Raw genomic sequence first — 24,079 nt, 5'->3', positions numbered from 1 at the left:
ATGGAATCATTGCACTTTAGAGCTGAAAGGGACCATGCAAATAACTCATTCATAACTCTTTGAAGCGTACTTAAAAATTGTCATTTCATCGGTCACTTAAACTGTTTTTGTTATTCATTTGAAGAGTGGCAAAAGATTTTTAAAGTAGTTGATAATACAATCAGTTTGATCACCAAACTGAATGAGGCAGGTCGTCTGACATAAGATTAAAATTCTGTGATAAGGATGAGTCTAATTGTTGATGAAATCTGAGAGTTCATGGAATATACCTGCTGGGTTCAAAATGTAAGTGTATTGGTGACTCAACCTTCCACAACTAAATCTCAGGTAAATTATTAGTGCATGGATGTTACTGCTGTGCCACTGTTTTAATTGATTTTAAATGTCATTATGTATTGTAACTTGAGTTTCAAAGTGCTCATCATTCGAACGGCACATCATTCTTTGCCATGTTATCTTCATACAATTGTCTTCTATTATACAGCAGGATGATGGGGGATAGCCACTGTAGAAAGAGCCATTCTTTCAAATGTGGCTGTGCATGCATTATAGTCATTAGAAATCTCTCCATTTAAGAAGCATCACTCACAAACTAAATATAATGAGCCAAGGTTGGATTTTAATGTGATGTTCATTTGAATATGGTCTGTGAAAGAGTAAAGAATTTGCATTTTATTATAGCCGTTGAACTAAAATGTAGCACTTGTTATTATGTGCAAATGCTAAAATAAGTGTATGTAGGTAATGCTTCTTAACTACATCTCCTTGTCATTGTGTAGAGACACGGTCTGACATTAGCTGTGGTAGGTAGGTTTTAATGAGTATGGGAATATTCTACTTCTCGAAAGACACAGATTCAGTTACCAATTAGCTGGACTATGAGAATACAGTGTTCATCACGTTATTTTTCCCCCCTTGCATTAAGTACCAGAAAGAAGAAAGAAAGGAAAAGAAAGAAAGAAAGAAAGAAAGAAAGAAAGAAAGAAAGAAAGAAAGAAAGAAACGGTGAGACACAAAGGAATATGACCTACAGAAACCCTCTCTTGACTATACGAATGAAGTACTGTAAAGCACATTTTTAGCTCCCTTTAAAGACAGTCATTTCACAGAAAAAGAACAACATTTTCATACTGGAGTTTATCAAAAGCAATATCTGAAGCTGAAATATCATTGCTAAAAACTCACTCCTGCATTACCATCATCGCCACTACATTCATTTTTATTCCTTTAACTTTAAATATTTTCTTTTCAGGTACTTCATATCTCTTCTATCCTTCTCTCTTTATCTTTAACCAAGTGCTTTAAAAAAATTAATGTGCTGGCACACTCTATCACCTGCTTTTCTCCTCGTGTGGTTGGCTGTCGACAAGCCTCCAGGAGTTTGCATCCCAGAGAGACTGCTCAGAAGCCTGTCACAGGGCTCGAAGTTTGTTTGACATCATCAAGCACCTACCTTTAATTGCTTCTTTCAAACACTACTGGGGATCTTGACTATTCAAGCACACCCTTTAATTCAGCAGTACAGTGAAAATGCATTAACCTCCATGGCCCAAGACTGACTTTAGCCCAAAGAGAGAGGTTAAAGTGTTTACTCAAGGAGAGTTGGCATTAATTTTTTAATAACTCCCATTTGTTCAAAGAAGGTTAACAATTAATTTACTATCAATAAAAAGGCTAAAATCTGTACTAATTTACTTTTCTTTTAAGTTAATTTGACAGTATTTTTCTAGTTAAAGCGATAATTAATGCTTATGTCTTAAAATGAAAAAAAACTATATATTAATGTTATTAACAAATACACAAATTAACAAAAGTTTGTGTGTTTGTGTATGTACATACTGCAAAAAGAGTTCTTCCTTTTTTGTATATGTCTGTGTGATACACTGATAAATACCAAATTAAGAAGTGATTGTAAATGTATCTGTATTTTAAGATAATAATCCATGTTGTAATTGTTTAAAAATACATGTTACAAAAAATATTTTATCTTCTTCTCCTAGTTTCTGAATGCTAAAATTCAGCATTGTTTTTCCCACTTTTTTTTATCTTGGTTCTACTTAAACATTTTTTGTTTGTTTAACATTTATTCATTTTTGAAAGGCAGAGAGAGACAGAGCGCGAATGGGGAGGGGCAGAGAGCGAGGGAGACACAGAAACAGAAGCAAGCTCCAGGCTCCGAGCACAGGGCTTGAACTCACGGACCGCGAGATCATGACCTGAGCCAAGGTTGGCCACTTAACCAACTGAGCCACCCAGGCACCGCTCTTGGTTCTACTTAGATACCAGATCCTACTAATTGTTCATTCACCAAATAATTTTTAATTAATTTTTGTTCATGCACTATTATATCTTATTTCTGGTTCTCATTCACAATCTTTTGATTATTCTAGCATGTTCTTCTATTTTAGTGTAGTGATTGCCACATGGAGGGGAGGCTGTCTACATTTTGTTAAATGAAGTGAATATACTTGTAGAAGGTGGGTGGTCCCCATGATAACATCCAACTGGTATTCACATCTTGTATAATCAAGTCCTCACCATGAATGTGTGTGGGAACTGTTGACTTGCTTCTGGACAAAAGAATACAGCAAGGGTGATAGGATGTCATATTTGTGATGCATAAGATGTCACATCTTATGTTATATAATATTATAATGCCTGTCTTGCTAGAAGGCTCTGTACTTTCTTGAGTTTCAGGAAGCAAGTAGTCATAATGGGAATATCAGTACGGCAAGGAACTAAAGGCAGCCTTCAGTAAACAGCAAATAAGAAGCTGAGGTAATCAGTATGGTAGCCATAAGAAACTAAATGCTGTCAACAATCATGTTGCTCAGAGTCAACCCTATCCCCAGTCAATCTTCAGATGAGACCACAACCCTGATACCCGATTGTAACTTTGTGACACCTGGAAGTAGAAGACCCGGTTAAGTCATGCCCAGACTCCTAACCCCACAGAAACTATGAGAGTAACTCTATGTTCCTTTAAGCCTTTAAATGTTTGCTAATATTGTTAAATAGCAGTAGACAGCTAATACGATATTCAGAAATAGGCATTTGAGTTGCTTTTGAAGTACGTTTAATATGTTAAGTTGGCAGGAATGGTCATTCTCTAGCACATCATCTTCTGTTAAAAGAACAACAATGACTTGTCCTTGCCCACAGGTTTAAATCTATACTCCAGAGCAACTTAACCAAAAATGTAAGATTTTCCACCCACTAGCCAAAGCTGCCTTTTATGTACTCAATCTTACCTGTAGTTTTTTCCACATAATAGTTTGGCCAAGCCAACTTATCCACAATTCCTTGAAAGCTTCCTTTACTCAAGAGAGTAAATCAGAAGCATTTGACACTTTCCAATTATAAATATCCTATTACTATCATTAACTTCATGTGTTTATGATTTTTAGCTTTATCATTTGGGTAAGTGTGAGCTGGGATGAAAGGATAAATAGTTTCTAGGTCTGTTATGAACTTATCACCAACATAAGGACTTTCCTTCTAATTTCAATTCATCATTTGTAAAATAAGATATAACATGGCCTACCACAAAAGGTAGAGCAACTGTACTAGTCTGTGAGATTTTAAGTTCACAAAGCAATTTTTCCCTAGGGTGATGCTTATGCGGAAATGAAGATCCAAATACAAGTCAAACATTACTTACCCGTAAATTCTTAATCTGCAATGTTCCTTGTTCTTGTATAGTTGCTCTTGGATCTCTACCCAGAAAAGTAAATCCCTCCTTTAACCAGCTAATTACAGGAAGAGGGTCACCAGTTGCTTTACATTTCAGCAACGCTGTGCCATCTACTGCTAGTGTTTGGTTGGCCGGGCCTTGTAGAATTATGGGTGGAGGTCTATCTGTCAAAACTAAAGGATACGAATATTTTCAGGATATTTTAACTTCTAAGAAGTTATATTATACGATTAGATGTGAATTACACACATATTATAATTTATTCAGCATATTCTTTATCCATTATGTATTTATCGTCTATATATACTATACATACGTTATATTTACTGAGGACATACTATTATTTGTAACTAACTCTGAATTACCGACAGTAGATGACAACGAAATAAATTCTGACATTTTAGTATTGTTGAAAGTCTTAATCATATTGAAATTAAAATTAAAAAATAGAGAGCTCATGGCAGTTATTCATAAAATGTCCATTTTGTCTCTTATAGGCATATTTAAGAAAGTCTGTGGAGTGTCATATGGGTATAAACAATTTTTACTTTTGCTTTTATTATAAATATATGCATAATACATAATATCTCCCTTCAAAGCACCTTGCTGTATTCACATAGATTATGATATTTTGGTTGATGTTAAGTTACTAGGTATAAACACTTTATTTCCAAGACTATGACACTGGGAGTTAGAGTACAGTAATCCAATTCGGATGACATGATTTTACTATTCCTTAGAATTAAGCAAAGAAATCTGTTTGTACTATATTTACGGTATGAAAAAATAGCGTTTTCATTTCAAATAAGTGTTTACCTATATATCAATTTCTATGTTCATCTGGGTAAAATTTATACAATATCATAAACTTCTAGTTCAGTGTTTTTTAAAAAATATTTTGTAGCAGTATTTGCAGTGCCTTTGGAAGTATTTCATAATGATTTAGGAAGTATATCAGAATGTACAGTATGATTTAAATGGGTGATACAAATAGGGAGACAATTGGATGCAAACTTTCATCCAGAACTCATTAGAACACTACATAATAAAGCTGACATGTCCATCCATGTCCAAGTGAGGCTTTCTTAAGAGAAAGTTCTGTATTCAGCATAGAGTTTGGTTAGCTACCCAAAATATTTATGTATGTTTCTATTACATTTATGATATAATTACCAAAAATCTTTATATCATATATAAACACAAACTTCCACAGAAAGGAAAGAAAAAGAATGGTGGATTTTAATGATTTAATGATTGCTAAGCAACTATGAGGAGAAAGTGGCTTTGAAGAAAGTAATCTTGTGTTAAATATACATAATCAAAATATCATTTTGGTCATTAATACTCTAATATTCTTAGTCCACAGCTTTCATGAACAATAGTTTATATGATTAGCTATTTCCCAATCCATATGCATCATATTTACTATTAGAATTCATGGTTTGGGGGGAAAAACATTAAATTAACCAGCACTTTTATAGCCTACCACGAGAAAGCCAACAAATTTTAATTTAAAATAGAAGTTATGAAATAGATCCACTGCATGTCAAGATACAGTGGATTTTCAATCACACTAACACTACTACCTCAAAATATATATTACAATGTGTGCTTAGGTCTGTGTGTGTGTGTGTGTGTGTATGTAAATAAATATATATTTGTAAATGTACACATATATATACATAAATATATATATGTAACAACCTTATAAAAACCTAAGAAAACAATAAAATTTTGTTTGTATATTATTTGTAAAGAAAAATTAGAACCAGTTATTTCCTGATTTTCTTGATCAAATTCTTCATTTTAAAAATAAATAAAATAATCTTCAGATAGTGTGAAAACACGATATACACCAATACTGACTCATCTAGCAGTAACTGCACAAACTGATATTCAAACTGAATATTCATGGAAATTACTTTCTTTATGGGTCATAAATAGAAGGCCAATTCACAAAATATTATAAATGATTTCTAAATTTAATGAGAAAAATGGGTCTGCATTACCAGGGTAGAATCTATTTATTCAATTTTAAATATTCCTACTCCTTTGTTTCAATTTAAATATCTCTACAGAATTCAGGTAATTTCTTATGACCTGTTTTTATTTTTATATCCCTGAAATCATTAGATACAGCCAAGGACATCTAATTAGTTTCTTTCTTTTTTATTGCTCAAATGAGTAGCTCAAAGTCTTTTTAATGAATTTGATCAATAAAGTAATTGAAAATCTCCTGGCCAGAAGGAATTTTCAGTTTCAAAGATGTTATGCGTGAGAGATGACCACAGGTTTCCATGACACTGAGGTCAAAGGTTAAATGAACATTTAGGGTTTCCAGTGATCTGTGAACAACTCCATGGTTTTCTCTAACTATGCATTATAAATCCTCAATAAACCATTCATATAAGATCATGGTATAATATATAAATACATTTCTTCTTTCCAGTCCCTTTAGATTCTATTGACTCTACTCAGAATTCTCATTACAATTTTCTCATTCTCTGAGATACAGAGCAAAAGAAAAGAAGAAATGAACAGTGCCAATGAATTAATGAGAAGGTCTTCTAAAAGGATATTTTGAAATTCAAGTATATTGAAGCATCTTCATTCAATCTATAATCAGTAAAATTATCACTCAACAGAACATTTCATCACCATTAGCAATCTCATCTTATATGAACACTTGAGTTAAAAATACTTCCCAGAAAGGAGTTTAAGTGCAAAAATGTAGCAACAGAAACATCTCTATGGATGTTTTGCTTGCTTCTCTGAACACAACATACGTTTTTATTCTACACTGGAATTTCAATTGGCTCTAAATTGCCCTGGGTCACACCCTCCAAAAAATGTTCCAAATGAAAATGATAGCTCATGTACCATTAAATTGTTAACCAATCTGAAAAATTCAAAACTATGAATAGAAGCAAAGTCATCAGCCAATGTGGCAAGTTAATATTAAGAAACAGTTATTTATAATAATAGTGTCTGTGTGTGTGTATGTGTTTATGTCTTGAAGTTAGAGTTTTTTACTGTCAAAATCAATAACTCTATAACCTTCATTCAATGTTTTTGCAAAAGGATCTTTACTTTGTGATTGCTTACTTAAGTAAAAATCAATGTAGGAATTAATATTCATGCCAGTTGTAACAAAATGTTCACAATCATTTCAGTCATCAGGTTTAAACTTATTTATCACTCTTTTACTTTGAACCTCAGAAACAAAGCTAGAATAACTACTGTTCCATGAGATTACGTCATCAACCAACACCAGGAAAATAAAAGTCTTCCTTTTCATTGCATCGGACATGATTCGGAATATCTGTCCTATCAATCGGCTCTTCTAATTCATCAATTTTGCTTTCTAAAATATGGTTTGTCTTTTATATAACAATTTCTTTATTTGGAAATGTTTTAGAGTCTGTCCTTTGTAAAATAATATAAGCAGCTAGATTAAAGTGGAGGTCTTCAGGATTATGTTTGGAATATCTTTTATATATATCATATATATATCATTATATATATATCATATATATCGTATAATATGATATATATCACATATATATCATATTATATGATATATAACACATATACAGTATATATGATATATATATATCATATATATATAAAACAACTTAGGCTATGGCCAGAATATCTTGTTTTCCCAGTATATGTACCTGGATATTTTTGTTAATGGTAGAAAATATATGGACTTTAAAAGGATGAATAATTATCTTTTATTTCTTTTAAAAAATACATAGGTATTAAGGATCAAAACTCTTGCCCATATAAAGGAAGAATTTCTTAGCATTGTTACTCTTGAACCTGACTTCTTTCAGTTTCATGACAGGTCTCTGCAACATCAGCAGGTACAGCTATTAATGACTGAATGTTCCCTCAGCCAATGTTTGTCTGTTCCATTCATTCCTATTCCTATTCCTAATAGGTGCTGAATCAGGCAATATCATGGACAGATATTAAAAAAAATATTTCCTTTCTATTAATTTTAAATTACCACATAATATACATGTAAGTTTGATTTATAAAAGTGAATCAAATTTCATGAGCAGAGAAGGAAGAAAATCAAAGAGGTCACAAACCAAAATTCTTGAATCTCAGAAGTCAGCATCAAGGGAAAATAAAAACCTCACAAACCTCAGAATATAGGAGAATAAGAGAGAATTTTTGTTTTAGTCATCACAGAACAGGGCTTAAATTCATACTCAGGGTCAGGAAGTATCTAAACCTGCCTACCTATCAATTGTGACAAATAAGCAATCAGGGGAGAAAAAACAGATTATGAAAATCGCTATATTTTTTTCAACTATCACTATAAATGTAGCCGTTTCAGTTAAGATTTATAGTACATATGTACAAATAAAAAATAACAATTTTAGGATCCATCAGTAGTTTGGAAGGTATTTAATTAATTTACCTTAGTGAATGAATAATTAAAAAGTCATAGGATATCATAATGTGATTAGCTAACTGAAAATTCATCTGTTTCCATTGATAATATTAAACATGATATCTCTTCCTCTTTCATGAAATAAAATTATTAATATCCATCAGAAGCAATCATGTCAGCATAAGACTAAAAACATATACAGATGACATTATACACACGAAGTATGATGTCATTTATTTAAAATAAGGCATCATTCTATTTTTAAGAATAAAATAGATAATCTTTGATATTCTTCTTTGGGAAAGCAAATGGTATTAAATCAAGGAGAACTAGAAACTGTTAAAAATGTTATTTTACCTAGAGTTAAACTTAGAAGATAAGCATTCATTTACATAGTTAGCAACCCAAAAATTTCACTTGGTTAAAATGGAACTTGAAATAAAAGGTACTATTTTCCTAAGACAAATCAAACAACAATATCGCACCATCAGTAACTTCCAGTTGAGCTTTTGCTAAAATGCTTCCAGCCACAGTTAGGGCCTGGCAGATATAATAACCCGCGTCTGATCGTTGAATGTTGGTTATTGTGAGGTCTCCAGTTGGCGAAACAGAGCATCTACTGTTGGGTTGCTGGGGTTGGTTTGGGAAAAGCAAGTTCTGTGGAAGAAACACAATCTCATCAATATCTTTTCCCATTCAGAAGGACAATTACATTAACAATGGCTATTATGATTACTGGAATATTGTTGGGAAAAGAAAATAAAGTTATTATAAAAATATGGTGTTGAAATGACTAAATGCCACATAGTGTTTCACTGGGAACTTTTTCCAAATCATGCAAAAATAATGTGCTCTAAGAAGTCAACATGCTCTATTCTGAAGGAATAATCCTTTAAAATACCTGGATCTTTATCTTAACCATTTACTCTCTCCCTGACTTACTGCTAGTTACTCAATATCTTTGAAACATGATTTACTCATCTGTAAAATGGGCATAATAATGACTCTCATCAGACATTGTGATAATGTGGAATGTAACTTAACTATGCATGTGAATTATGAACTGCATATTACTAAGGAATGCAAAATCAATTTCCACTTCTCATTTTGAATACTTGATGTAATTATCTGAATTTCTCATAAAGATATTCAAAAGGGTGTGGCCGAGACTGACAGAGAGAGACAGCCAAATCTTCTCCTGCTATAAGATTTCTGCAGATTGTAACAGGTTTTTTTTAAATGTTTATTTATTTTGAGAGAGGGGGTGGGGTAAAGAGAAAGGGAGAAAGAGAATCCCAAGCAGGCTCTGCACTCTTAGCACAGGGCATGATGTGGGGCTCGATCCCACCAAATGTGAGATCATGACCTAAGCCAAAATCAAGAGTCGGACGCTTAACTGACTGAGCCACCCAGGTGCCCAAGTAACAGCTTTGAAAGGAGGTAGGTTTAAACAATACCATATATGCAAGATTAAGCAAATCATTGAAAATAAAAAGGAGATGCATAATGCTTCTGAAGTGTGCATGTGCCCTTAAAGAATTTCATAATATGGACTTTTTATGAAAAATTATTTTATTATACATCTCACATTAAACACAAGCAGCTGAATCATAAAACTTTGAAAGTCCCTATATGAGAACAGTAATGTTAACTTGGATGACCCATGTTGCTTTACTGTTGTTCAATTAGGTAAAACATTTGGGTATAACAAATCATATTGAGATATGTTTCCAGGTTGGATTATAAATAAGAACATATCAATTTTTATGTTGTATTTACTTACAAAAAAGCACATTATAACCCTCTGGGATCTGTTTCTCGACATAGTAATTAATTTTCCAGGTTTGTAATTAAACAGTTTCAATACGTTACAATCAGGAGGTAATAACATTCAATTAAAGGCCTAAGACACATTTTCACCTTAAAATGTTTTTACCCTTGAAGTAATACCAATGGAAGAGGATAAAATAGGGTATTAACACTTTTCAATTACGCTAAATGACTTTAATCCTACGAATGATGTCCTACTTTAATTAGAAGCTCTTCTCTTTATTGCAACATGATGGATGTCCACTTTATTAGATTTGAGTGTGACACTATAAGCCCACTTTACATAAACATTACCATGTTATTAAGCCCTTTCTAAAAGAACTGATGTTTGCAAGCATGTCAGGAATATAATTTCAAAATGCTATTGCCCTCCTATAAAACTTGTATTACTATATAAGGCTCGACATTTTCATGCATATGAAACAATTTGAGAACAAGCTAATTCTCTTGTGGAATCCAAATATATTACTGAAATAAACCACCTAAAAAAGAAGGGTCTAAATTTTAAAGCTACTTGCAAATGATACAATAACTCAAAGTATGCACTTTCCTGCAATTAGCCATTAGAATACTAATTTACATAGTACTAATACATCAGATAGGCTTAATTCTCTCTGGGATCTCTTCCTCTACAACGTAATATCAGTCCACCTTCTAAATGATTCGTTGACATGGAAAATGGCATATGATTGAGGTTAACCCATCATCTTTATTCGCTGCTTGTGTGACATAGGCACAAGAAAATGGATTGCAAGCAAAACCCAGGAATTCTACAGAACTCCTCTTGCCCTGAAGTGGCTGGGTATCCTATTAGTGCTAATAGGCATTATCAGCACATATTGAGGAATATGGACCATTAAGTCCAGGCTCTTAACTCTCTCCACTGATGGAGAGTCATAGATCACTGTAAAAATTGGATACTGGAGACAGTAAGACCGATTTATTTTTCCTAATATTCCAATTTATAATTTAAAACTTTACAATTTGCTCAAGCAATTCACTTTTATTCTCATTTACAGTCTCTCTCTCTCTCTCTCTTTCTCTCTCTGATGCAAGGGAGATAGATGAAGATAAGAAAACCAGACCTATGAACATAGTCAAATCAAATTATCTAACTGGAATTTTTTCCAGAGATTAATGTCTCTGGGATTACATGCCACTTTGTCAAATAACAGAAAAAGAAGTACCTTAATGCTATTTGATTACTTTAAAAAACATTAAAGCAGAATGTAGCATATTTAAATATCATGTTTATTGGGCCACAGGACCAAAACATGTTCTGTTTTGACCAAAACATTATGATGCAATATCTTGTATCAACCTAGAGCTATTTTAGGGCATGATATTTACACATGGTATAGCTGTATCTATATAATAACAACATATATAATAATGGGATTTGACTCAATACATGGATTTAAAGTGTAAATTTGCAACAATCAAGTTTCTCTACATCATTATATTTATAAAATTGATAAATAAATAACATATTCATATCACTATGTTTGCTATCAGTGGCTTAAAGGAGTAACTTTTATGGACCCCATAGCCCCCCAGGGTGGGTGAAGGGAGGGAGCTACAGGAAAGAGAAAGGATCTTGTAGAGCTACCACAGCTCTGTAGGGTTCACCCATCCTAGGTTTCTCGAACACTGTGTGAGTCTGGGGCTTGGTGAGGGGCAGTAGTGTCCGGGCAGTGGGGGAGTTCAGGTCCTGGCATCCCTGGCCTGAGCAGAAGTATGAACTTGCCACTTCAGCCAGGATACAGGGGAGGCACTTCACATTCTCCTCATTTCTAACATCTTGTCAGACCTTCATAATGTGCAAAGCAGTTTCACGTAGAAACCAACTTAATCATGTAATCCTCATAACTTATGCAAAGTAAAATGTATTATTCTCACACTTTAGATTAAGAAAAGAAGCTTCAGCGAGGTTAAATAGTGCTATAAAGATCGCACACTCATAAGGAGGGAAAATGGCTTTTGAATTCTTTCCTTTTTCAAGGTGTTTGTGTGTGCACGTGTGCACACACATGTGTGATAACTCTTTCATGTTGCTTTATACTCACTTTAGAGTTTAGGATGTTTTCATCAAAAAGCAAATTTTAAGTGAAGAATCAAGAACTTTTGTGAGTAGAAATCTATTCAGTCACTAAGTAGTTAAAAAAATGAATATTAAAGCCTGGAATAGTTCTTTTTTTTAAAGTCTATTTATTTGGGGCGGGGGAGAGAGAGGGAGAAAGAGAATTCTAAGCAGGCTCTGTCAGTGAGAAACCTGACGTGGGGCTTGAACACATGAACTGTGAGATCATGAACTGAGCCCAAATCAAGGGCCAGACCATCAACCGGCCGAGCTACCCAGGCACCTCAGGCCTGGAACATTCTGATGTGGGATAAAGCAATGGACAGCACTTCATCTCATCTTTCTATCACTACCTTTACATCCCATAAATCATAAGGGAAGTGAATCAAACAAGGAGCTTGAGGAAAGGGAGAAAAACAGTTTGTCTATCTTATACTGAGTTGCTAAAACTGCTAATTTTGGGTAGTACAGGAATGTATAGGAGTCCGTGGCATTTAAAGATGATGATGAAGTCAAACATCCTGATGCTTCTCTACTCAGATAATCATACATAAATTCTGACCAACAGGTTTTTTTTTTAACATAGCCTAAAAATCTATCATCTTTGGCAAGGTTTTTAGATTTCCTCAGACTCTTAATCATGGTTTTCATCATTCCCCAGGAAATTCTTCCAGAATTTGGACTAACAATAACAGGGGCTGAAATCTCTTTCTGAGAACTGTATGCCTCCTTGAAGATTATTCTGGAAAGTCTACAACAAAAATATCTCTGGGTCCTTTAGGAACTCACTGATAAGTCCTTAGGCAAAGAACAGTTTCTAGTGTAAGCTAGAAATGCCATTCATTGCCTGAGAACCTAGAGGCCAAGTGCTTGTCCAAGTTTGGGCCAAGTTGTAAGTGAAAAAAAATTAGTGTATTAAATTGACTTTGAGCAGAGAGTCTGAAAGGCCATGCCACCCAGAGATAGCCATGAGTGAACAAACCAGGGCATGGCAAAGAGCAGACAAGTGTTGGCTCTTTCTGGTATATAATGTGTTATATACCCCGCTATGAAGGAACCCAGAAGAGATGATGGAAGTAAATACTTCTCCCACTCTTAAATGGAAGTATCCTTAAGTTACTGGTAAAGAAAAGGTATTTATACTATCTATCCATGAAAGGGGATTGAAACTGGTTTCTAGGTGGACTGATAAAGGAAATATTGTTTGGCCGTTTTACATGTGCCTGGGATAGTCTAAGCACTTTTTATATACAAACTCATTTAATAATCACAATTCCACTCACTGCAAAGAAGTAAAATTATTTTTTCTGTTCAGAGATTTTAAGTAGCTACAGATGAGACTTTTTTCAGATAATTTAGTTACACAGAGTTGTACCTATTCTTTTTAAGAGACAAAATTTTGGACAACTCACACTAGACAATAAAGAACATTATATTTGAACATTGTTCTCTCCTTAGAAATAAAATAAATACATCATTGATAGCAAGAAAAGCCAGACAAAGTGAGGAGCACCAGAGATAGGAGGGGTTCAGAAGAGCAGTCAAAGTTCATACTCACCTGGCTGCCTTCTTTTTGCCAAAAAACAGCTGGCTGTGGGTTTCCTTTAGTTTCACAGGGAAATGTCACTGTTCGACCTTGAGCAACAATCTGATCTCTTGGCCTAACCACAAACTGTGGAGGAGCTATAATTTAAAAGGAAAGAAAGTATATAAATATCAACCATTGACAAAGAAAAAGATATCAGAGAAAATCTGGCAGTACATGGATGGCTCAGTGCCAGACAGAAGCTACAGTTTTTAATTTTTTTTTTTTAATTTTGTGAAGCATTTTCCAAAACATGATGGGGAAAGGAGAAGAGCACTCTATAAAACATAAGGAAAAGAAAAGTAAATTTATCAGTAGACATTTTCTAAATGTATATTATTAATCCTGTAGCTCATATATTTGCATAGGAAAATAGATTTTTAATGATGTTCTAATGTTTTTAAGGAAAAACATGGTTTCCCAATTTGGTTTTGTGTTTTGCATAGATAAAGGTAAAAAAAAAATCACTTCATTATACAAGTATCTCTTCTGAAATTAGTCTATTCACAAATATTGGCCATTCCTATATTATTTGTAAGACGTTGTTCTATGTGCAGAGATACCAGAAAGCTTAAAATATAATTCCTATCCTCAAAGTGTTTATAATCTAGAATTGAAGAGTTAATGTGTTGAAGACATCAAAGGATTGAAGAGCTGGGAATTAAATACAAATATAACTAATGATATAATGTCACGTATGAAAGTAGTTGCTTCTACTTAATTCATTTCATTTAGATAAATAAGCATTAGTCAGACAATTACTATGTTCCCCTACAGGACACTAAAGATACAGAGATAAAAAGTATCTATCTTGCAGCTTTCAAGGAACTCACAACCTAAGGGGAAACACAAAACATGATGACAACAGCAAAAGGAAGGTAAAACAATGATCTAAAACCATGCTAAGTTCAATGATTGATGTGCTTTCAGAGCACAGCACAGAGGTATCCCATTCTGTTATGGCAACTACGAAAGGGTTTTTGCAGAAAGTGCACATCATGGGGGCATTAAGGAAAGGGCAGCATTTAGGTAAGTGGTGAAATGAGCACATTCCAAGCAAGGAGTTTACTGAGCAAAGTGCAAGAAGCAAGAACACATCTCGTGTACACTGTGTAATCTGGCAGAAATGAAGGGTCCAGGTTTTGTAAACATCATTGGCTAAAAAAGATGGATTTGGATGCAGCCTAAGAAAGTCTTTGAGAAGCCCAAGTGGGGATTTTCTTCAGGCTCTTTCTACGCTAAGGAGTGCTTGATGCAAAGCAAAATCGTTGGAAAATTTAACCCTCTCAGGAATAAGATATGGATTGTGAGAGAGGCACATCAGTCAACAAAGTAGGAAGTCTGGTTGGAAGATGAGGGAAATGACATAGGCAGAGATAATGAGACCTACACATGAGTAGCTCCATTAGAAAAGAGAATAAAATGATGGGGGTAAAAATCCTAAGGAAGTTCAGGTTTAAGTTGGGAGTTAACTGTAAAAAGAAAGAAGAAAGTGAAAGACAGGAGACAGTATATCTGGAAGTTTTCACAATGACATCTTCTACATATCAAAGCCCACTCCTGTTGAAGAAAAAACAGCGTATTTATTCCATGACTTTTCTCATCATCTGTTTACACTTTAAATCATTGCTGATGCTGAAAAACTTAAGACCAAGAAAAAAACTTTAAAATCAATGTTAATTTTTAAAACCTGCTCTACATGGCAACCATCCTAAAATGTGAACTCTAAACAATTAGAACAAAAAAATGACATTCAATAAAGGTCTTTACCCAAAATTCTTTCAGCCCTTCAGGAGTACACAAGAGCAGGTCCAAGAACAGAGTAAATGTAGGGTAGCCTCACACATATAACAAATTACTCATTCTTACAAGAATGCTAGTATAGAAACAGCAGCCGCATTTTTTTTTTTTAATTCACTGAGATTTGTAGTGACTTATTTTTTGGTGTTCTATTAGACTGCCTCCCAACTCGACACATTCAACACATACCCCAGGGAGAGCGGGAATAAATCTACTAAGTGAAATTTTCTTCTATAACTATAGATAACAGAAGACTCAGTCTAACGGGATGGAGAACCCAGATTTATGGATCTATTTGAAGAGAATGTGGTTTATGTTGCCTTGCATTTTCAGGAGATTACTTGCCTCTTACAATCTTCTTGTTATTTCTACACAATTTCACTGAATCAGCAGATACATTGATTTTTGTTCCATGTTTTCTAATAGGAATGATAGATTAAATCAATGTTACAAAATTACTTCAGGGACAACTCTTAAAACATTGCAATGTCCATTTTTCAGGGAAGAGGTGAAACTACCAGATTATTTACATCAAACAAGACTTAAGATTGGTCTCTATCGTCTGTAATATCCAAGAAAGTAATGTATATTAAGTAAAATTTAATGATCAAATATAGTTCCCACTTCTTAGTAATCCTATGAAAGACAAGTTTAGTGCCAATATGGACACTAACTAAGCCAGAAGTATTGAGTAACTTAGCTTGTATCTCATTAAATAAAAAGTAGATTTAGTAAAAATCATTTAACAGTATGATAGAAGTCACATATTCAGCTTATTTGTTCATTTGTATTGCTTTGGCTCACATAACTAGTTAGTAAAATCTTACAGCTCCATATGTGCTATGAAGCCCTTTCCTTATATAATTAATTTTTAAAATGAAATAACCGAGAATACACATGATTGAAATCATCAAATGAAACACCAAATTACAAAATGAAAATATATTTTATAGTTTTCAGCATATTATGCCTACTCTGTATCTATCCATCTATTTCAGTAAAATGAACATCTATACTTTAATTATAACTACAGATTTCCTTAAATTTTTAAGCTTTTAAGAACTTGTTAGTAGATGAGTGATTTTGCAAAATGCTTTTGGAGTCTAGATCCTATAATTTTAACCAGCTGCTAAAAGATACCCCCCAAAAGGACTGGCAAATGACCACATCAATCTCTCCGCTTTCCTGAAAACATAGGATTCATTCATTTATTCATTCAAAATGCATTGACTACAAATTATGAGACATTCTGTTTGGTACAGAGGACGGAAAGCCAAATAAAAAATCAGCAGAAACTCCCAAGTAAATAAGTAAATAAACACAAATACAGAAGAGTATGATTTGTATAATAATACAAATAGCAGTGGGCATTGGGTGAGAAAGCTTAGAAAAGCAGCAAACAGACCAGGTGATGAACATGGAAGATGAAGATGCCAGAAAGGGCTATGGTTGAGTTGTGTTTTGAAGCACAAGTAAGAGTTCACTGGATGAAGAGAAGCAGGTCACTTGGAACAGACAGAAGCAGACATAAGGCAGAGACACAAGGGGCTGGATGTGTTAGTGGAGGGTAAATGACCTTAAGAATAAAAAGATGGAGATTCAAAAGTGTTAGAGGGACAGATAATTTGCGCTAAAATAGCTTAAATTTTGCTCTGAAAGCTATGGATACCTGTTCAAAAATGTTGATGCAAGAAAGATGTAATAAAATTTGTGTTTTAGATAGACTGTTCTTTGTAAAAGAGAAAGGACAGATGTGAGGCTGGAAAATCGTAGCAAGCCGGGCAGAAAATCCAGTAGAGGACCGTTAGTCATGGTAGCAACTAAAGAGAACATTTCATCAGAACTCTTAAAGGACAAAGAAATTCTGCAATATTACAATGTAATATTTCCTAATAATGATAGAACCTAAGAAGGCAGGGAATCCATTTTTTTGAGTTTTTACCCAATACTGAACTTTTTGAAAGACCTCTAACAAAATACTCTCAGCATTTGTGTTGTTCATGCTGTGAAGTACTCTTCCACATGATGTTTATTTATATTGTATTTTTATTCCAAATTATTATAAATATACTCCACTTCTAATGTACCAAATAGTTTCTTATCACCAGAACTTAAGCCACACTGGAATGGGACTCACCTTTATCATTTCTAAAATTAAACAAACCAAAATAAACATATCAAAGCCAAGCAAAAAAATTCAAAAGTATTTAAGTCTCTGAAAATGTACATCCTTTCCTATTGTCACTTTCATTTGGACCACCAAACAAATTGCATCAATCACTTTTACTTCTGTGGACTCTGTCTGCTCAAGATCTATATTGCAATCTTCTGTGAAGGGATATCAGCTGAAGGAATTTATTTTTGAGGTTTTAAAATGAAAAACTGCATCAATAATTCTTCTGCTAACATTTCACATTTTCAGTATTTCTGCCAGGTGGCAGTGAAAATGGTTTGAAAAGGCAGTGCTTGGCTGAAGGTACCAATGGGAGGGAGTAGACAGAGAGGTGGCATTTTATCAATACGGCACGGTAGCAAAAAGTGTGCTATACATAAAATGGATTTTCTATGATGCTCTCATTATACATAAAAAAAACATGATTGGGTCCTCAGGATGACAATTCAAAACACACATTTAAACCCAATGTGAATTAAAGAGGTTGAGTTATAAACTCCAGAAGAATATGCTACTTACAGAAATGGCAATTCTCTTACATATTTCTAAGACAGAAGACTATAAAATACATATTTATATCCTCTCTAAAATCCAAAAGCAGTAGACAAATCTTTTGTGGGTGCGATGTAATAACAGAGTTGCTTAATCTGCTAAATGATTATACCTTATTGTTACAGCTGTAACAAGAAGTGAGATGAAGAAAACAGTGGTACAATTCAGTGTTCAATTGATACTCACAAGTTAAAAACAATAGCTTTAGAGGAAGAACGTGTTGTGTGCTTTCCAGAGAAGTATACCCACATATAAAAAGGTCAATTAAGATTAGAGGTCTGGTATTGTTCACTTGAAACTGCATTTTTGAGAATTTAAATACAATGCACAGTAAATTAGGTTTGATTTCTGCTAAATTATGCTTTGATACTGCATTCAGCCCAAGCTGGCTTCAATCAAAGTCACGCTACAGCTCTGTTATGCTAATGCCCCGCTGGTGGAAGTGAGTGGGTGTTATGGAAATCAGATGGCTGAACATGAGTAGGAAGCATAGGCCATGCATGAGGTGGGCTTGGGGATGAGGGGATGAGGGAACCAAAGGTTAATCACATCATGTTCCGAGTTGTTTTTACAGGAAAATATGACTTTCTATGGCAGGCATGAACATGGAGATAGTCATGCAGCCGTTGCATACATTAATATGTGACAGGATAGTTACAGGCACACTCAGCAGATCTTTCTTTGGGTGTAATTTTTGCTTGACTGAATAAGCTTCTTATTCTGTAATAATAAACATTTTGAAATATGTATCTTAAAGAAGTAGAACATGTTTTTTGGCTATTTAATATTTTTTTGCTTGTTAAATTCTAAAATATTCTATAAGCATGTTTGAAAAACACACTCATTTGTCATATGCTTGTGTTAAATATTTGTTGAGTCATAAATTGCTGAATACAACAATAATCAACATTAATTGGGTGCTTATTAAATGTCAGGGAGTATGCCAAACCATTTGCAGGCCTTGTCTCACTTAATATTCAAAGAACCCTATGTCTTAACTACTACCATTATGATATGAAGATCACAAACTAGATCCTATAAAGGGAACACAGGTTTTCAAGATTAAAGCACTAGATTGGAGAACAGGTTTGACTTATGGTGCATCTAACACCACTGTTGGAACTCTTAAACACTGAGCCTTTAGATTAATTTATCTGACTTCAAACCATGATCTGGCTAAAATTTGTCATCTCTAGTACCAAACAGAAAAGTAAGAATTATACGCTATGGTCTCCAATATGGTTTCCAATATGGCATAATGATGTTAAAATCATAACATTATGTTTTCCCTAAATATTTGCTTTGTTAAAGTAGCAGAAAACCTATGCTCTTACTCTTTCTGTACTACTTAAAAGTACAACCTTTCTTAAGTATACTTATTTCACGTCATTCTTTATTCAAAAACCTACAGTGTTTTTTTCTATAGCTTGCCCTTGCAATGCTTGCAAATTATTCTCCTCAGTGCAGCATTCTGGCTTCCATTAACTGGCCCAAAATTTTACCATCCTGACTCTCATCCCAAACCGACTCCAATATTTCAGCAGAACAGCCTCCTTTCAATCACTCCCACGTGTATTTTCTTGTTCTTGTTGTTCACCCATCTTGTTATCTATTATCCTTTGATCCATTTTGTTAACAATGATTAACCTGAACACACTCTAAGTTGTACTTTTCTTGTGTTCTTTCCACTTTAAAGTACCTGCTCTTGCTTGCATGGCTTTTTTTTTCTCTATTTTTTCCCCTGCTTAGGTGTCTTCCTGGAATAGGGGAGGGGTATCATTTTGTGTTGAAATGGTATCTTTATTTGGCCTGGAAAAGCCTCAAATAGGGAACACTAAATGAGTGTCTTCAAAAAAAAAGAAAAAAGAACGAGAGTTCTTGATCTCAAGCAAATACTCAATATTTTTTTCCATCTTATCATACCAGAAGGATATGACACACTCCCACCAGCGACAGTGACTCACTATTGTAGTAATTTGGGTGGAGGCATGCCAAAGAAAATATGTTGTTTGAAGAAAATCTCCCAACTGATTCTGATATGCCCCTCTGTAGAGAAGGCCCCCCATTGCACACTGGAAATTTATGACACAAAGACTATCAATGAGTAGCCACCATGTGAGAGTGATAAAAGCAATACAGAAAAACAGAGGAGTTGTGTAACAACCAATTCTAGATGTTGTTGCAAAATATTAGTTAATAGGCTTACCTCCCCAACAATAAAGAGTGAAAAGTCATTTCATTAAAATGCAATATGGAGCAGGAATAACAGATGAATATTTACTTAGTTTATCACCAGAACAGACTGACTTCTAATTGATAAATGATTGTTTCTTCAACCTATTTAATTCTGTTTAATTTTTACTATTTAACACTTCATTTGACTTCAAAAGAATTTCTGTTAGTATTATTGGAAATGCATAATGTCAAAAAATATTTGATTTGAAGCTTATTAACACATAATTCATCTTAGAGGAAGCAATGCATTTATAATGGAAAACATAATTTAGGGATATTACATTTATAAAGTTTGTTTAATCACATTTTATCCATTTGTCATTATTCTCAAGGAATACAAGTGATCAACTTGCTAAATTACCTACCTTTCCAGTTAATCTCTTTCTTGCTGAATCCATGGCAATAGCTCTTCTAGAAGAGTGCTATATCTTCTTTCTTAGTCAGTATCTTACTTCTGGCTAATGTTAAAAATTCTTATTCCATGCTAAAATGCCAGTATCTATACCTTTTATTTTAACAACAATCTAATAATCTAACAATTGTCTATCCATATATGTGCATTTCAAAAATCTAATATCTATCAATCATCTATTGATCATCTACATATATAGATATACTTCTTTACTGTCTAAATGAAAAGGTAAAAGTACTAAATGGCATGCTGCTTTCAGAAACATGAAAAGTAAATGTCCATACGCAATAGAATGACTACAGGAAATCACAATTCTTATGTTCTTCACCTATTCAGACTTTGCATTCTACTCTACCTATGAAAGGTCTCACATACACACATTGCATTCAATCCTGTATGAATAAAGACATGTAGCGATCATGAAGCTATTACTCTTTACATTTTTGAAGTGCTTTTATTACTCTTTAATTTTTGAAATATTCTTTAATTTATTGATTATGGGAAGACTACTTTTTGAGGATTCAAAAATAGCTAGAACTCTAAAAGTAACTCATGGCCATTCGAAATCTGATGATCAAATGAGGCCATTGAGTTAGTCAAATGAATTATACAGTGTGACCATAAAATCATGTAAGAGGCCTTCTATATATGTGTAGGAAGCAATTCCAAAGAGGGTTGAAAGTACCAACTTTTAGTAGTAAGTGTGACACCCACACAAAAGTATGCATGTTTGGTAATAGTGGTTAAAAATCATTTTTTGAGGGGCGCCTGGGTGGTTCAGTCAGTTAAGCGTCTGACTTCGGCTCAGGTCATGATCTCGCGGTCCGTGGGTTCAAGCCCCGGGTTGGGCTCTGTGCTGACAGCTCAGAGCCTGGAGCCTGTTTCAGATTCTGTGTCTCCCTCTTTCTCTGACCCTCCCCTGTTCATGCTCTCTCTCTCTCTGTCTCAAAAATAAATAAATGTTAAAAAAAATTTTTAAAAAATCATTTTTTGAAAAAATTATAGTCACATAATATACTTTTCCCTGAGAAGGAAAAATAATATCAAAATGAAATAATTCTATGATTATAGAGAGTGCCTAGAATGGCTTTGAAAAGAGTAAATTCATTTGGTTCAAAATATCTTGACATTTGGATTTTATGGGCAAGCACAGAAAACAGTGTTATGATAAACAACTATATAAACATAGCTATTTTGGATTTGGTCCTAATTTTTTTTTTTAAGACATCACACCGTTGGAAAACACCATGGTAATAAAAATTATGCTAGAAATGAATTCAGATATTGGTTGGCACTTTCAACTCATAATACTATTCAATTATTTTAAACAAACATTTTTTGGTTTTATTTTGTGCTAGGAGCTGAAGGTTCTAAGATTTCTGTCCTCTGGAACTCACTGGTACAATGGAAACTCATATGGAAACAATCAAGTCTGATGCAACATGAAGAACATGAATGAGGGTTGTAATAAAGGATGTCCTACCATTATGACAATAACTTGACTCAGTCTGTCTCCAACAATTGGGGAAAGCATGAAGACAGGAGGAGAGAGAGAAAGAATGAGGGAGAGAGAGAGACAGGTTGAATTGTTCCTTGGAAATAAAGTAGATAAGGAAGGGAAAGTGGGATTCACAGAGGGAAAAAGGCATGCATTATATTACAGATATGTTTCTCAGACTGCAACAATTATTACCCTGACCAACCTACATGACAACCTTTGACAAATCAGTCTGTTTGTTGAAGTGAAGGATTATGTTGCTAGAACCATGAATTTTTTCCATGTAAATAATTTTCATTGGTTTTAGCAAGTCCAATTTAATCCTCTAATGGTATTAAATATTTCTGCATTGCAATAAATGTAATAGTTAATTCCAAAAGTAATAATTTGGACAGGCTCAAAGATAATTTTAAACTTTATTATATTCCAGATTACCAAAATAGATTTCATTCTGATTTTAGGTTAAGTACAGGAAATCATGTAACTACAGTAAATAATTCTGAGATTCAACATGCAAATTTCATAGACCTTCCAAATTCTACAAAAATTATAAATTAAGAATACTTACAAAAATCTGTCAAAATTTTAAACAAATTTTGAATTGTCGAGCACATGTTACTATATTATTCTGTCCATTACCAATAGCAGTTTTACTTTCGTACTTGCTTTCCTGATTGACTAAAATACTGAGAACAAAATAAAATTTTGTTTTTTTTCTAAAGGATTTCACATTCTCAAAAAAAAAGTTTTAACTTAAAAGCTAATGAATTATCAAATAATGCAATATTTACATTATATTTTATATCTCATTTTTTACCAACACAGAGGGAATAGTTTAACGAGTAATGAAAAACACTTATCTAGATCCTAACCTGGGTAAACTAGACTTTTCACACTGCAGATAGAAGGGGCCATAAATATGGGGGTGAGGAGGAGATTCTTCAAGTAAATGGTGAGACAAGACATCCATTTTCACTCACTTAAACTGTCAACTTGCCAGAACTGTCATGTCAGCACTTGAGCTAAACCATGAAGGCTGATCACATCCCATTATCTCATTTTTTTTAGAAAAAGATTGCATGAAGATGCCAATCAGAAAAAAAAAAAAGAAAAAGAAAAGAAAAAGAAAAAGAAAAAAAAAGGAAAAAAGGACTTGGAACCAAGAAACAAATGTACTGATGCTGAAGGGCTGCTTAGTTAACGGAATTTTAATATGCAACTGCAATGTTTCTTAATAACATTAATTACACGCTTAGTAAGGCACCATCCTAACTCATTAGTGCCTTCTTTTTGTTGTATTTTATCTCCTACCAGCAGAATGGGGACTATGTGATTGGCCTGTTACCATTAATGTTGCTTAATCTTTTTATAGCACTATTTAAAGCTGCTTGCATAAACATTTTCTAGGCAAATATTACCTATGTATGCATATGTGTGTATCAATTAACTGCACCAACATTTGGCGTGCCCCTACCACATGTAAGTGTTATGCTAGACCTAGAGGCAGCAGAAAGATAAATACAACAATGTATTTACTGACAAAGAGCTAATAGTTTTGTAGGACAGATGAAAATAATATCCCTAATAAATCTGGAAAGCAATGCTTGCCATAAGAGAGATTTTAAAAGCCATTCAGATATATTTTAACTCAAAATGTAATTTAATTTGGTAGCTTATATATTTTTAATGCATCTAATTATGTACTATTCCCTTGAGTGACATTTAATATGTTTAAATAAGTAGAGTCATAATTCAAATGTCATACATATAATTTTTAGGTGTAATGCACATCATAGTATCTGTTTTAAGGTA

At 33.7% G+C, this 24,079-nt stretch overlaps 1 protein-coding gene across 18 annotated transcripts in view; it reads right to left on the bottom strand.

Moving 5' to 3' along the window:
* The window catches only part of ROBO2 (roundabout guidance receptor 2), a 597,843-nt gene that overhangs the window by 97,942 nt on the left and 475,822 nt on the right, over positions 1-24,079 (bottom strand). For all 18 annotated transcript variants that reach the window (XM_053903196.1, XM_053903192.1, XM_053903191.1 and 15 more), the window contains 3 exons: positions 13,571-13,695; positions 8,588-8,759; positions 3,662-3,867 (listed from right to left, as the gene is read on the bottom strand). In XM_053903196.1, coding sequence (XP_053759171.1) covers positions 3,662-3,867; positions 8,588-8,759; positions 13,571-13,695 — 503 coding nt within the window. The remainder of the gene's footprint in view (positions 1-3,661; positions 3,868-8,587; positions 8,760-13,570; positions 13,696-24,079) is intronic.

The sequence above is a fragment of the Panthera pardus genome, unplaced genomic scaffold (assembly GCF_024362965.1).
Source record: "Panthera pardus isolate Hobbes unplaced genomic scaffold, ASM2436296v1 HiC_scaffold_16, whole genome shotgun sequence".
NCBI classification, from domain to species: Eukaryota; Metazoa; Chordata; class Mammalia; order Carnivora; family Felidae; genus Panthera; species Panthera pardus.
This window is presented reverse-complemented; position numbering and strand designations above follow the sequence as displayed.